The following is a 13,427-nucleotide window of genomic DNA, read 5'->3' on the forward strand; positions in this document are numbered from 1 at the left end:
TAAGTTTTCATTTAAGAGCATCTACCAACTGTATTAAAACAAAATTGCCCAGCAGATGTTCCAGTCAGATCCAATAATCACGCACCAGTGCTTCCAACTGCTCAAAAAAAATAAAAACTATCTGCAAGGATACCTAATTTCCAAAAATTCACACCACCATACTTCTTACTGTAACGAAACTGCACAGGTGTATCAATGCAAATTCACTGCTGGCTAAACTGTTCACAGGTGAAACAATTCACATGGCTGATGCAGTCACTCATATGGACCAATATCTGCTGCAGGCACAGTGTTCTTGATTGCCTTCCATAGCATGTCATAGGATGTTGGGTTAACTCCTAAAATAGTAGCTTCTGAAATAAATATACTGGTATTTCCTAATAATTTCTCCCTTCCCTCATAAGCCAGATTTTCAATTCAGTTATACACTTATCTGAACACACAGCAACTTCAACACTTCTGATTTATGATGGCCCCTGCCAGTCTGAAACTTAATAAATGCCTAGAATAATATTGTTGCAATAGATAGGGCAATCCCACACACTGAAGTTATTTTCTCTCCAACATAGGGCCATAAACTGCATTAAATTACGTGCTGATATACTGTTGCAAATTTCAAATACAGTTGAGTCCTTAAAGAGCTCCGATTAATAACTAGCTTGTTAATTCATTCTTAAGGCCTCTCTGTTTAAAAGAAAGGGGGGGCTGCTGGCTTCCCAAAACACCAAACTTTGTAAACTTGCCAACTGTTTAGAGCAGAGCAGCTAAAAGTCACTCTAATGACAAGACCCCAGGAAGCTTCATAAACAAGACAGAAGACTCAGTGAGACCAGCCCCCACCCCTTAAAGAGACACAGTAGAGTCTTTTGAACATATCAGCACTATTTACTATGTGCATGGAGGAAGATGGCTCTTCAAAGGTCTTGCACATGAAGTTTGTTCCCCTGCTATTTTGGTAAAGGAGAATAGAAACACATGGGTAACTTGTTTACATTACAGCGTTGTAAAAGTGGACCGATTTGAAAAGTGTAGTAAGCTATCACAGCACACAACATTTCTTGTGAAGGTGGTTTCTCTATCTACACACAGTGATCATAGCACAGCTAGACTGGAAAGCTTCTACTGGTGAAAAACAAGCTCTGCACACCCACACAATATCTAACACTTGTGGAAAAACAGAGAGCAGACAAGGCAACACTTATACATAGGGAGAAGAAAAATACTTATTTCTAACAACAGTAGCTCAACTGGTATCTTTGGGATTCGGTCAGTATCAGCCTCAGCTTTAAAATAAACTAACAAAAACCCTTCTCTACTACAACAATCAAGGCAACTTGCGTTCATTTCACCTCACCTACCAGCCAGTCCATCAACAGAGCTCAGCCACAAGACCCTCCAAAGCAGAAGTCATACTAATGGCCGTGGGCTCCTTGAAAGCACCACGAAGCCCTCACTGCCCTGACTAATCCACCCCTCACGTCCTCTGGGCTCCATTTAAGCGCGGGCCTGGGCCCTTGCTGCCCCCTAGGCCACGCTGCAGGTGCCCCTGTCCTCAGCCCTCTCAGGGTGTCTCTCCTGACTGTCCCTCGGGTGTGAGTTGTGGGTCCCAGTACAGAGCTCGGACCTACACCGCAGCTGCCGGCCCCGGGTCGCTGGGCTCAGCCCGCAGAGAGGCGGAGTCGGCACCGTCCCCGTCCCCGTCCCCGTCCCCGTCCCCTCAGGGGCCGCGCTCGGCCCGCGCTGCCGCTCCCCGGCGTCACTTCCGCCGCTCCATAGCAACGGCGGCGCGGCGGCGGCGGGGCCATGGTAATGGCGCTGCTCCCGCCTGCCGCCCCGGCGACGGGAGGGGGAACGGGGCGGCCGGCAGCGCTGGGGAGCGGCGGGGGGGAGGGGGAGGCAGAGGGCAGAGCTCCGGGGCTGCATTCGGGCACGGCGACCCCGCGGCCTCCTCGTAGGGGCCCGCGCTCGCCGTCGGGCGGGAGCTGTGGTGGCTGCGGGGGTGCTGTGGTGTCCTCTCTCCTCGCAGGCTGAAGTGGAGGAAACCCTGAAGAGGATTCAAGCCCACAAAGGGGTTATCGCAACTATTGTTATAAACGCCGAAGGTAAAACGTCCTCTGCTTTCTCCAAGTAACAAGCTTGGTACTGTCAATGAGCGTAGTAACTCTTAAGCACAAAATTGCAGATTATGAGGTGTTAACACAATCCGCTTGCGATGTTTTATGAAGGTGTCGTGATTTTCAAGAATGCGTGTTTCATCTTAAGACATGAGCACTTGGTTTGTGGCCATTTCTTGAAGCTCTCCATATGATGTAGTTTTTCATTCAAGTTAATGGAAAGCAGAAAAATGGAAAGCAGAGCCTTGACATAAGTCTTCTCTGAAGAAATAACTAAAGTATCATAATCTTAATTTAACTTAAGGAGTTCCATGTTGTTCCCTTGTTTAACTAAACTGTACTTTATTTTTCAGAATCAGATCTTGAACATCTCTTGGTAGGTTACAGAAAAGAACGCGTGGCACTAAGCTGTTCCTTTTGCAGGCATTTTTTAGTCCAAAAATCTTTGTATATGCAAGAAAATTCACTAGCACTTCACTTTCCCCCTCTTCTTCTGGAAAGTTATGATAGAACAAAAACATCAGTAGAAAAGTATCTACTAAATAAAGTTGGTCTTCTACTGTGGGAGCCATTCCCTGGCCCTGCTAGATATTGACAAGTTCTTTAAATTATGTTATGGTGTGTTGTCATAGGAGGAAGAGCAAGTTTCATGTCAGGCCAGCTTTGGCTGGGATCCTGAACATTGCAAGCCAAAAGTGAAACTGGTCACAGAAATCAGTTTTCAGAAGCTAGGCTTCTCAGATTAATCTGTTTTAATCATTCCTTTACAAAAAAGACAACTCACTCAATTTACGTTGCCCATAATTTAGTTCACCTCCTTCACTTTTACAATCCCTCCCCCCGCAAAATCTAATGCAGTAGCAGCAGTTTAGCAACAGGAGGCAAGAAAACTAAGGAGGAAGCCTAAATGTTATTTAGTCTTTAGAAAATGTAGACAATTTAATTTGTGTGCCTCGACGTGTTAAGTAAAATGTGCCTTTGTTCACAGAATAGATGATGCAGGTCAAGAGAGAAGTGCATAGCCTGGCAAATAGAAACTGAAAAGCTGCTTTGTGCCTGCACGTGCTCATGTCTAGATACGGCTGTTCACTAAGCTGAAATGCAGTCTGGTTTCAGAACAAGTACTGTTTCAGCCATTTCTGTATTCTGTTTCAGTAAATAGAATGTGACTTGATCCAATGAGCACTTAGACTAAGCTGCAAACGACAAGTGAACAAAATCAAGCACTTAGATAATACAGATGATCCTTTTTGAGCTTGCAGGCTAATACATTTCTCAAGGCAAAAACACCAATGTAATCTAATAGAAAAATAACCCAGTTTTCTTATGTTCTCTTACTTGGAACAGTTGACTTCTTGGCACAATATTGGTCAAGTATGCTTTCCCACTCAGGTGTACTACTGCAGTCCATCTTTACCTGCAGTAGTTCTACGGTATTGAGGGAAAGCTCAGATATAGCTGTGCAGAGTTAGGACAATAGCATGCTTTTTAAAAGGCTGTTTTGAGTTCTTTCTGTCTCAACTTTGATTTGCAAAGGAGGAAGAATATTCCACTTCCCTTTTTTGCACATTAGACTATTCACGGCAAGGTATAAAGTTCCCCCATGTCCTGTTCAAACTTCCCCATCCTCACAAACCTGTCGAACATGTGGCTAGACTGAGGGTGACGGACAAGACTAGTGCAGGAATTTTGGTTTTATTTTATCATTTAGAAATGTTTTGACACCAGATGCCAGATGTGAATGCAAGAGTCTGTACTTCATTAGGATGTATTCAAGGTACCAAAAAGTCAGATTCCACAAACTAAACCTCAAAATAGGTGTGTAGTTGCAAGTTTTTGTAACATCTCCAAATATCCGTAATTAGTACTGGTCAATCTAATTACTTCAAGTCTTTCTGTAGAAAATTAAATTTAATTTCTCTCTATCCTGAAACATTTAAAACAAGTGTGCAACTTAAATTAATCACAGTAAAAATACTCAAACCAGTGGTGCAGTAGTGAGGTTTCTCAGGCTGTTTGGGCTCCCTAGAAAGATGAAACCCTCTGTTCTTCACTAACATAAATAGTTGTCTTTTACTAAGATTTTTGTAATAGCATAGGTACACTTAGGTGTAATAGTATGCAGGTGAAATAGCAAATTAAAGATTCCTGATACAATCATTGCCTGTCATTTATTTTAATGCTCAAAGTGGATTTGTTCATTGAAACACTATGCTAAGTGTACATTGTTTATTTGGAAAATCTCATAAACTGTTGCTATCCTTCACAGTTGAGAAGGATCACACTACAGCATTTCTAATGAAGGATTTATTTGCCTTTTTCTAATTTAGGTGGCAGAGGCAAAGAGAATTTGTCCTAAAGTAAGCACAGCTCAGCTTTAATCTAAGGATGTCACTAGTGTCAACTCATTTTCATGTTATTATTAGACCTTGGAGGATCATTTAACATTTACCGTTTTCATTAAAAGTGCTGTATTTGTTGAAGCAATCATTTAGACACAAGGTCATATAAACGTGACACTAATTCATTGCTGCTTTTAAGTGACTTACTATTTAATGCTGTGATTATATAGATATTCTCATGCTAATGCAGTGCTTGGGAACACCTGTTTGTTTCCATTAAAACATCAGTTCCAACCTCTGTGTAATAAACATTAGACACAAAGGATGTACTGGGTCATTCTGTACACTTCCCTACACTACACATCCTACCAATACAGAATTATTTCTCAAGTGACAACACACATTTCAAGTGATTCAAATAAGGCTTTCCTAGGAAAATTATGGAATAGTCTAATATCTGAGGTGGTTCTATTATTTCTTTTACTCCTTTGCCTCTAATTCTTTACCTGGCATTCACTATTTTTGCATGTTAATTCTTTTTTCATCATCAAACTCTTCAACTTCAGTCATATTACTCTATTTTTTGTATTCCTATCCTGTCCATCTGGACAACGCAATACAAATGTATGCAAACAGAAAATTGCCTTGCTGGCTTGTAAGCTATTGTCTTTGTTAGTAGGTCAAATAAATTTTTTATTAGTGCAACAAGCTTATTAAAGCCAAACGCTTTTACACTTGCAGGATTACTGTGAACCCTGTTTTTAGTTTCATCTGGTAGCCTATTAATAAAAATGCATAATTTAACAAATCATTGATAAACATTGATAAACAATGATTCATTAAATCATCAAAAATTAATCTTGACTTACGTGGTCATATTTTTAATAGTTGGGATCAATACACTGTGTACTACAGTTGTCAATATTTTGCCACTAATTGGAAGGGATTGTTCCAAGAGTGGTTTTGCTTGCCAAATGCAAACATGCCACTTGTGCCCTTTGATTGCTCTTGGTATTTCACTGGGAATGTGTCATTTCTATTACTGCACATGTCAAGCGCTACAGTTAAAGTGTCGGTTAGATTCTTACAAACTCGGTGATGGTGTTTAAACTGATGAAGCACCATAACTGGTTAAGTACTACAGAATGGAATTTGATCAGTATTTAAGAGCCTTAAACAGCAGTTAGGCTCTTTCATAAGTTTCATAAGGCAACTCAATGTTTAATTGCCACTGATTAATATAAATTACACTTTAAAAAGCATGTAGATACCTGAAATCAACATAACTCCTTTCTGCCACGAAAGAGAAAAAACTATGAAATCATTGTTTTTTCTCTTATGATCTGCTGTATATGAAGAATATACAACTTAACTGAATGATTATTAGAAAATTATTTGTTTGCAGGAATTCCAATAAGAACAACTCTTGATAACTCTACAACAGTCCAGTATGCAGGTCTTCTTCATCAGCTCACCATGAAAGCTAGGAGCACAGTGAGAGATATTGATCCTCAGAATGATCTAACCTTTCTTAGGATCAGATCAAAGAAACATGAAATTATGGTAGCTCCAGGTAATATTTCTATTAAAATAACAACAGAATTGTATGTCCTTTTCTTTTTCAATTCTTCACAAAAAAGGCTACTATAGAAAGTGCATTTTGAAAATAAGTGTATGAAAATATAAGCATATATTCACCATGTAACCACATGTGTTAGGATTTTGATGTACAGAATTTATAGTATTCAAGCTTGGAGGCAACCAAACAAGTCTAGATCTGATTAATGGTCTGGTTTCTGTGGGTTTTCACAAAGGAAAACTGGACAAATATATATATCAAATAGTGTGTGTGTGTATATAGTATTGAAGGCAGCAAATCCATTTCAGGTCCAAACAGATGCAAAAAATCCTTTATTTCTAAAAATTTTTTTTTTACTTGGTATGTTGTCATGGTGGCATTTGTGTCACAGATGTGCAGTATTATCACCAGCATAGTAACTGTGATATAATTATTTTCCTTAAAACAACCAGGGGAATATAGCAACCTGTTTCTCACTCATGTTAAATACAAATATATTTGTTAATTTGTTAGCTGTGTCTCTAAAATAGAAAACAAGGCCAGATAAGCTGTGGTGAAGCTGTGGTCAATTACCAGTACAAGGTGAATCAGACAAAGTGGAAGTGACTGGTTGGGGCTGAGATCCTAATGGGTGTGCTAGCTAATTGAGAGACTAATGGTATGCAGGATTTTGACAGAAATATCCAGTGAAGGCACACAGACCAGAAAGGAAGCTTCAGGGCTCTCCTCAGCATAGCCACTGGGGAGGACGTTGGCTCTGAGCTTGTAGTGATGGACAGCCTTCACTGGGGTAGTCCTCCGATGCTGATTTCCTAGCAAATGCAGAGCAGAGGTACTGCACTAGCTATGCATTACCTCGCCTCGCTGGAATTATTTATAATGCTGCTGTGAAACCAGTATGTGTGAAAGAAAACTGGCACTGTCGTTAGGTGTTAACATTAGTCATCAGCTGATACTAAGATTAAAATTTTAGTTTAGTTTCTATTTTGGAGTATACACCTAATGCATTTTTTAAATCGTCTTTTTTGCTCGTTGATTTAACCTGATGCACTTGATTCTTATTTTGCATTTGCCCTTCACTTATTTTTCAGATGTGACTTTTTGACTAGTAACCATTAAAGCATGTTGACCTGAAAATAAGTGGTATAAAATGTGAAGCTTTTTTGCTAAAAGGAAGACTAGTTGTTCAAAGGCTTGCTTGTATTTTACTATAATAGAAGGCAGCAAATGAACCACCTGTGATTTATATTAAGTTGCTTTTGGATGAAAGTGACAATGCAGGAGTGCAGCTTCTTAACTCTCCAAAGCAGATACGATCCTACTAAAATCACTGGATACTTTCAAGAAATGATTCATTTAAATAGGCAATGTTAAATAGCTATCCAACTGAATTGTTTCCAAAACTTCCCCGGACTTTTAGAATTAGTAGGCGAAGTCTGGCATGCTTAGAATTTATTCATAGTAGAAGTCTATTCAAATCTTTTCTGCTTTTTTCATGTCTAAATGGGGTTCTCAATTTTGAATAAACTAGTTAGTGAACTGAAAGAAGTTCTCTGCACCTGCAGAAGAGGCTGCAGATGTCAAAAGTTTTTTGTTATAACAAGTGCTAGCTTCCAGGTGCTTATCTTGTGACTTTCTTCATCTTGTTTAAATATCTTTACAGCTTCTTGAAAGCAAATCTACTGCTTACTAAAATAGTTTTAATGTGGTATAGTTTAGCTTTATGACACAGATTTTTTTTTATCTGTAATCTCAGATTTTTGTCCTAAGTGCTTATATTTTCTAAATGTTTTTTATAAAAATGCCATTGCTTTTGCTTATGTTTTATAAAGAAATAAAAAGTTGGAGAGGAATAGGTGAATAAGGAGTATTTATCAGGAACTAAGATAAAATATTTTAACTAAACATTTTTACATCTTTTTGCAGATAAGGAGTATCTCCTGATCGTTATTCAGAACCCATGCGAATAGTCCTACTACGGCAATATTTTTAGAGACAGTGATGTAGTTCTACTTGTTAAACTAATATTACTTGTTGATATTTAATATCAAACATAGCACTAAGTAATTTTACATAAAGTGTAACTGTCATGACTGAAATGTTGCCAATTTAAAGTTCTCAGTTGTAGCTGTATCAATTTGTGTTTGAGTAAATCATAATGCATATATCAAAATATGTATGTTTATCTTGATACTCAGAAGAGCAATAATAAAGCAAAATGCTTAAAACTCTCTTTAATGGATGTTGAAGCTCTTCTTGCAATTAAATAATTTTCCTTACGCTTCTAACACTATGTTGGAGGAGAAATCATACCTCATGGGAAGCTGTAGATCATGTGTATATGTACATCTATAAGCGTGTCCCTATGAACTATAGTAACCACAGTTACACAAACAAAGAATACAAGTGTAGTTCATGTCAGTAATGACAGACTGGATATTGCCCTGTCTTTAACTCCTAGTTTTTAAGTTCTCTAATGGAAGAGAAGTGAAAGAAAAACTCTCTTTTATTCTTTTCCAATTTCTGTGGATGGAAACAATAGCTTCATTTAGTATTTTCAGTACTGGGAATTTCAAGCAGACAAAGTGGAACCTGCACTCTAAGGCAGAACTACCATTTTTTTGTTGGTAATGGTAAACAGTACTTTTTGATAACTACACTACAGTGCTGTTTGATAACTACTTAAGCCTTTAGATCCCATACACAAGCCGTACACCTTAGTGACATGGGACAAAGGGTGGGTTAAAGCTTAGGATGTTAATCTGTTCTGTTCACGAGACATGCTGTATCAGTGCCTTGGGATGAGTCTCGTGGCTGATGTGCCCTCCTGGCTGTGAGAGGGCAGCACGGAACTGGGTGCAGCACCCCTGTTCTGCTTGCACTGTATGCCTCAGGTGAGGGTAAGCATGGCTACAAGCTTTCCTCCCTCATAATCCCAAAGTCATGTTAAGCTTTGCACTTAAGTATACGCTGAGACAGTGGGAAAGAAGTTTGAGCTGACCCTGTGCTCGAAAAAATATCCAGTCATGCTTGTACTACAAATCATCTCAGGTTATGCATTGATAAATTTTATCAATTAATTATTTAAACTTTAAAACTTCAGATTGTCTTCAGTTGGTCACAAGAAGGTTTTTTTTCTAGATATAGGAAGGAAGAACAACAAATGTGTGGGGTGGCTATGAGGATGAAAGGGAAAATGAATCTGTTGAATACTGCTCAGGGATCTTTGCAGTACATCATATGAATTGTGGTTGAGGTTATGAAACTGATAAATCACCGCAAGTCTCGTTGGATATGGAGTCAGCAATTTGCTATTAGGGCTATGTTATGTATCACTCAAAGCTTACATAAAGGAGAGTTGTCAAAGCCTGGTGGTATTTTTTTTAAATCTGAGTGTTTGCTCTGACTTTGCTGAATAGCTTGGAAAGGCTGTATTTCACTGAAAAATCTGGGAGGGTCGGTCCTGCTCCTGGGAGCAGAAGGTATCTGAGTGTTGAGATCTCAAAGGCTGGCAGACAGATTCCACACCCAGGCAGTGGGTGGTGGGGACCACGGGAAGATTCAGTGCTGCTGCATATTGAGAGGAAGCAAACAAAGGCACAGAGGCTCAGTGTGATGGAAATTAAGCACAGCAATCCAGCTGGGCAGGGCTATTCAGAATGTTAAGGATATGTAAATCAACAGGACACTATTCAAGGCCAGGTTGGATGGGGCTTTGTGCAACACGGTCTAGTGGAAGATGTCCCTGCCCACGGCAGGGGGTGGAACTAGATGATCTTTAAGGTCCCTTCCAGCCCAAACCATTCTATGATTCTATGATGACTATTGGTGGCACTGACTGCAGTCAGTGCTGTGCCAGAAGAATATCCTTACCGCTGGAGGGTTTTTTAATTGCGCACTGGAAAACAACCATTTTAAGTTGTTTGTAATGAACCAATACATTGACATGTGGCAATGCTTTAAAAAACCCAAGTTTTTATTTGTTATCTTCTCTGCTTCTGTTGTGATAATTTTAAAAATCCAGCTTTTTTATTGCTATGTATTAGTGAACATTTATTCTACTAATATCCTGGCATGTCAAATGCCTACAGATTTTTCGCTTCAGCACCTATCCAAAAGTATTGCTGAATTCCAACTACTGTTAATGTGTATTTGGGACTAATAGTTTTGTTTCCATAGTTTTCCCTAAGAGCATTAAATTCTGTGGAGATTTCACTGTATAGTATGTCCAGAAAACTGCCAGAATTACAGTCCCTATTGTCAAAAATAAGATTGGTGTTGCAATTTCCAGCATCACTGAAAACTGTCCTTCAGCTTGAAGAACAGTGCATTGCAAAGGGAAAAGCTTAGTGTCTGGCAATGTTCTTTCATTTTTGTCTGTCTGATACATGTGTTAGTTCCCTTTACAGACTTTAATCCAATATTTATTAAGCAGCTGATGATTGCTGTAGCTTGATAAAGCACTCAAAAAGATACTTAAGCCAAATCATTAAAATTAAACACATGCTAAATCATTTTGCTGAAAAGTGTTTTTATGTGGAAAAATGGCCTTAAGCAGATGCACGTAGTTCTCCAAGGGTCAAATACTGCTCACAAATTAGTTTCTTTCACTGTTCCTATGAGAGGCAGAGATGCAGATAAGAGGGCAAAGTTTGGTCCATTTATAATGATGTGCATAGTAACAAATGTTATGCAAACACATGGGCTGAGCTGTGCTTCTGCCAGCTACTCTTACCAGGGCAGTCTCTAATCGGGTTTCCTTGAAAGCATGGTAGTATTATACAATTTTGGCAACATCGTCACCAGGGAGCATAAATTGAAATAACCCATTTCATTCCCTGGTAATTTGTTCCTATTTTCTGTTAGCAAAAGCAAGCTGAACACGTGTAAACTTTTCATTTAGGTCTTTCAGTAGGAAATGGAAGTAGCAACAGTTAAGTCTCCAACAGGCCTAGTGGAAAACCCTCATCAGCACATTGATCTGAACAAAGGTGGGCCATTGAAAAGGAATGGAATCGTCCAGACAAAATACAGGGAAATAAATTTTTAAGGTATTTGAGCACCAAAAAAGGGTTACACCAAGTCATTTCAGCTGTCATTTATGTGAACCAGCAGAGATTTTACTAGTCAACAATTAACTGGGGGGAGGTTGAGGAAAAAAGTAGCATGAAAGAGATTAATTTCATAGATGATCATTTTGTCAAGGGAATGTTGAGAATGTCAAGAATGGCTGTTGTTCATTGAAAGGCAGCGTTTGGGTTGAATTGTAACATGCTCGTTAGGCAACCAGCCAAGGAAGAAATGATGTCAGTATCATGCATTTGGGGTCCTCAAAACCAACTAAAATAGAAAGTTCTCAGAGAGCCTCCCACTTTCAAAATAAAGTACCTTGGATTTTCATTAACATATCATTTTTCAAAATGCATAGTCCCTCATGGGACAATAGCTTTGGCCAGCTGATTCATTCAAGGCAGTTGTTCATTCTCCTGTATTTTGCTCATCTGCCAATTAAATACTTTAAAATATTTAATTTAATACACATTCAGTGCATTTGGTAGCGTGGCTTTCTATGAAGTTACTTGGTTTCTTAGACATACAATTATAATTTAATCCACATTACATAATGCATATAGAAGTATCAAATGGTGTGTTTTTCAGTTATACTTTCAGCTTAACTCAAGATGTAGGTAGATCTGTGGTCTTATGTTTGTACGTTATTTGACTGAATATAACGAAGGGATACAATGAGAGTGATTCACAAACTGTGCAAGTGTAAAGCATTTGTAAGATAATGAACTGCTAACTGTTTGTCACTTGTGCAGACTTGCAGGGATTTATGTATTTGTATTTTGTCAGGTCTGGCAAGGGCATTCTTGTGACAGGGTTCTTAGAAGGTAGTGTAAAGGTGAGGAAGGTGGTATTAAATATTAAGTCAAAATGGTCTGAAGTGGACGCTATTCATTAAGGATGTTCACAGTTCATCTAGGAAGCACTAAGATGTTAAATACAAAATTCTCCTACTGCCAATGAATGGTCAGATTGTGTACTTTGTAATATATTAACTGTACTTGCCAACATAATTTCAGTGAGAAGTTCCTCAGGTTTACTGATGACACAAGGCTTCGTATACAGCAGTATTATATATATATACGATGGGCATATATACGTGTATATATGCATATAAAGCATATATATATAATTACTGTTAACTTCCTGAGAGGCATTTGTTGGACCACACTGGATTCTCTGAAGAAACTAGCCGATAGTAAGTGTTAATAATAGTGAACCTGAAAAGGACAGATTAGTAAAATACCACAATCATCTGAAAATGCAGTTAGGAATTAATATTATTTTCAAGAGTTACTCAGTTAGTTTTGGAACTAAACAGTGACAGCAGCACTTTCAATAACAGAGGGTTTCTCTAGCAAGAGGAACCAATCCCAGTTCCACTGTCTCAACTCAGCAGGACACAAGTTCTGGAGTGGACCTGCGGAAAAAGCCACAGTTTTCCTAAATAAACGGATGTCATCCTTTTAATTATGTTTTAATTATTAAGTTACAATCTAGAGACAGCAAGATAATTCCCCTATTGATTTTTCAAATCTCAGGCAGCTAAATTAGAGTAGCCAGGAGAATTACAAGTTTGTGTTCCCTTTGCCTGGCACCTGAACAAATTAAATCTCTCAGTTTGTAGAAAAATTAGGTCATAACAACAAGGCTCACTGCAGGACTTCACAGTATCCATGGGAGAAAGGAAGACTGATGCTTGGAGAGAAAGCCTAGAATGTCCTAAGTTAATTAAGCATAACAGCAGAGGTACATCGTATATTTGTTCAGATCATAGCATTGATCTGAATCTCTCTGAATTTCAGGACATTCACATTTGAGGACACAGTGGGACTGGAAACAGACCCCTGTAAAAAATGCAGTGACCAGCAGGAAAGTAAAGGCCACAGGGAGATCTGAACGGATTCCTTGAGCTTTGCGGATAATCTGAGAGAAAAAAGGTTAATTCTCCTTCAGGATGCAACCAAGCAGAAAATCAGCTAGTCCAAATACACATAATTTTCGGTCATCTCTGCAAATTATCCTTAAATAATAACAAAAGCACTCAATTTATTTCTGAGGAATTTTCAATAGTTACATTGAACAGGGTACGCTTTATTTTTAAAAGCAACACTGATTTAAGTCGAAATTCTTCAAAGAGGATGCATAACAAGAGGGCATGAGTTGTAACTGCCCACATCCTACTTTGGACAGCTGGGGCTCTCAGCTCTGCATATTGTTTTGGGTCGTGCTGTAGTAAGGAGCGTTCTTCCTCTTTCCCAAAAATACATGAGTCTGCCTTTGACCTGAGTACCCTTTTAGTTGCCCTGGCTCTGTACCATTGAT

General features: G+C 38.8%; 1 protein-coding gene across 1 annotated transcript; it reads left to right on the forward strand.

Moving 5' to 3' along the window:
- Positions 1 to 1,782: 1,782 nt before the first annotated feature.
- Positions 1,783 to 8,233, forward strand: DYNLRB2 (dynein light chain roadblock-type 2). The gene is made up of 4 exons (XM_072872381.1): positions 1,783 to 1,806; positions 2,027 to 2,102; positions 5,862 to 6,029; positions 7,962 to 8,233. The coding sequence occupies exons 1-4, from the start codon at positions 1,804 to 1,806 to the stop codon at positions 8,003 to 8,005; spliced, it is 291 nt and encodes a 96-aa protein (XP_072728482.1). The 5' UTR covers positions 1,783 to 1,803; the 3' UTR covers positions 8,006 to 8,233.
- The last annotated feature ends 5,194 nt before the right edge of the window (positions 8,234 to 13,427 follow it).

Source organism: Ciconia boyciana, chromosome 9, assembly GCF_034638445.1.
Source record: "Ciconia boyciana chromosome 9, ASM3463844v1, whole genome shotgun sequence".
Lineage (NCBI taxonomy): Eukaryota > Metazoa > Chordata > Aves > Ciconiiformes > Ciconiidae > Ciconia > Ciconia boyciana.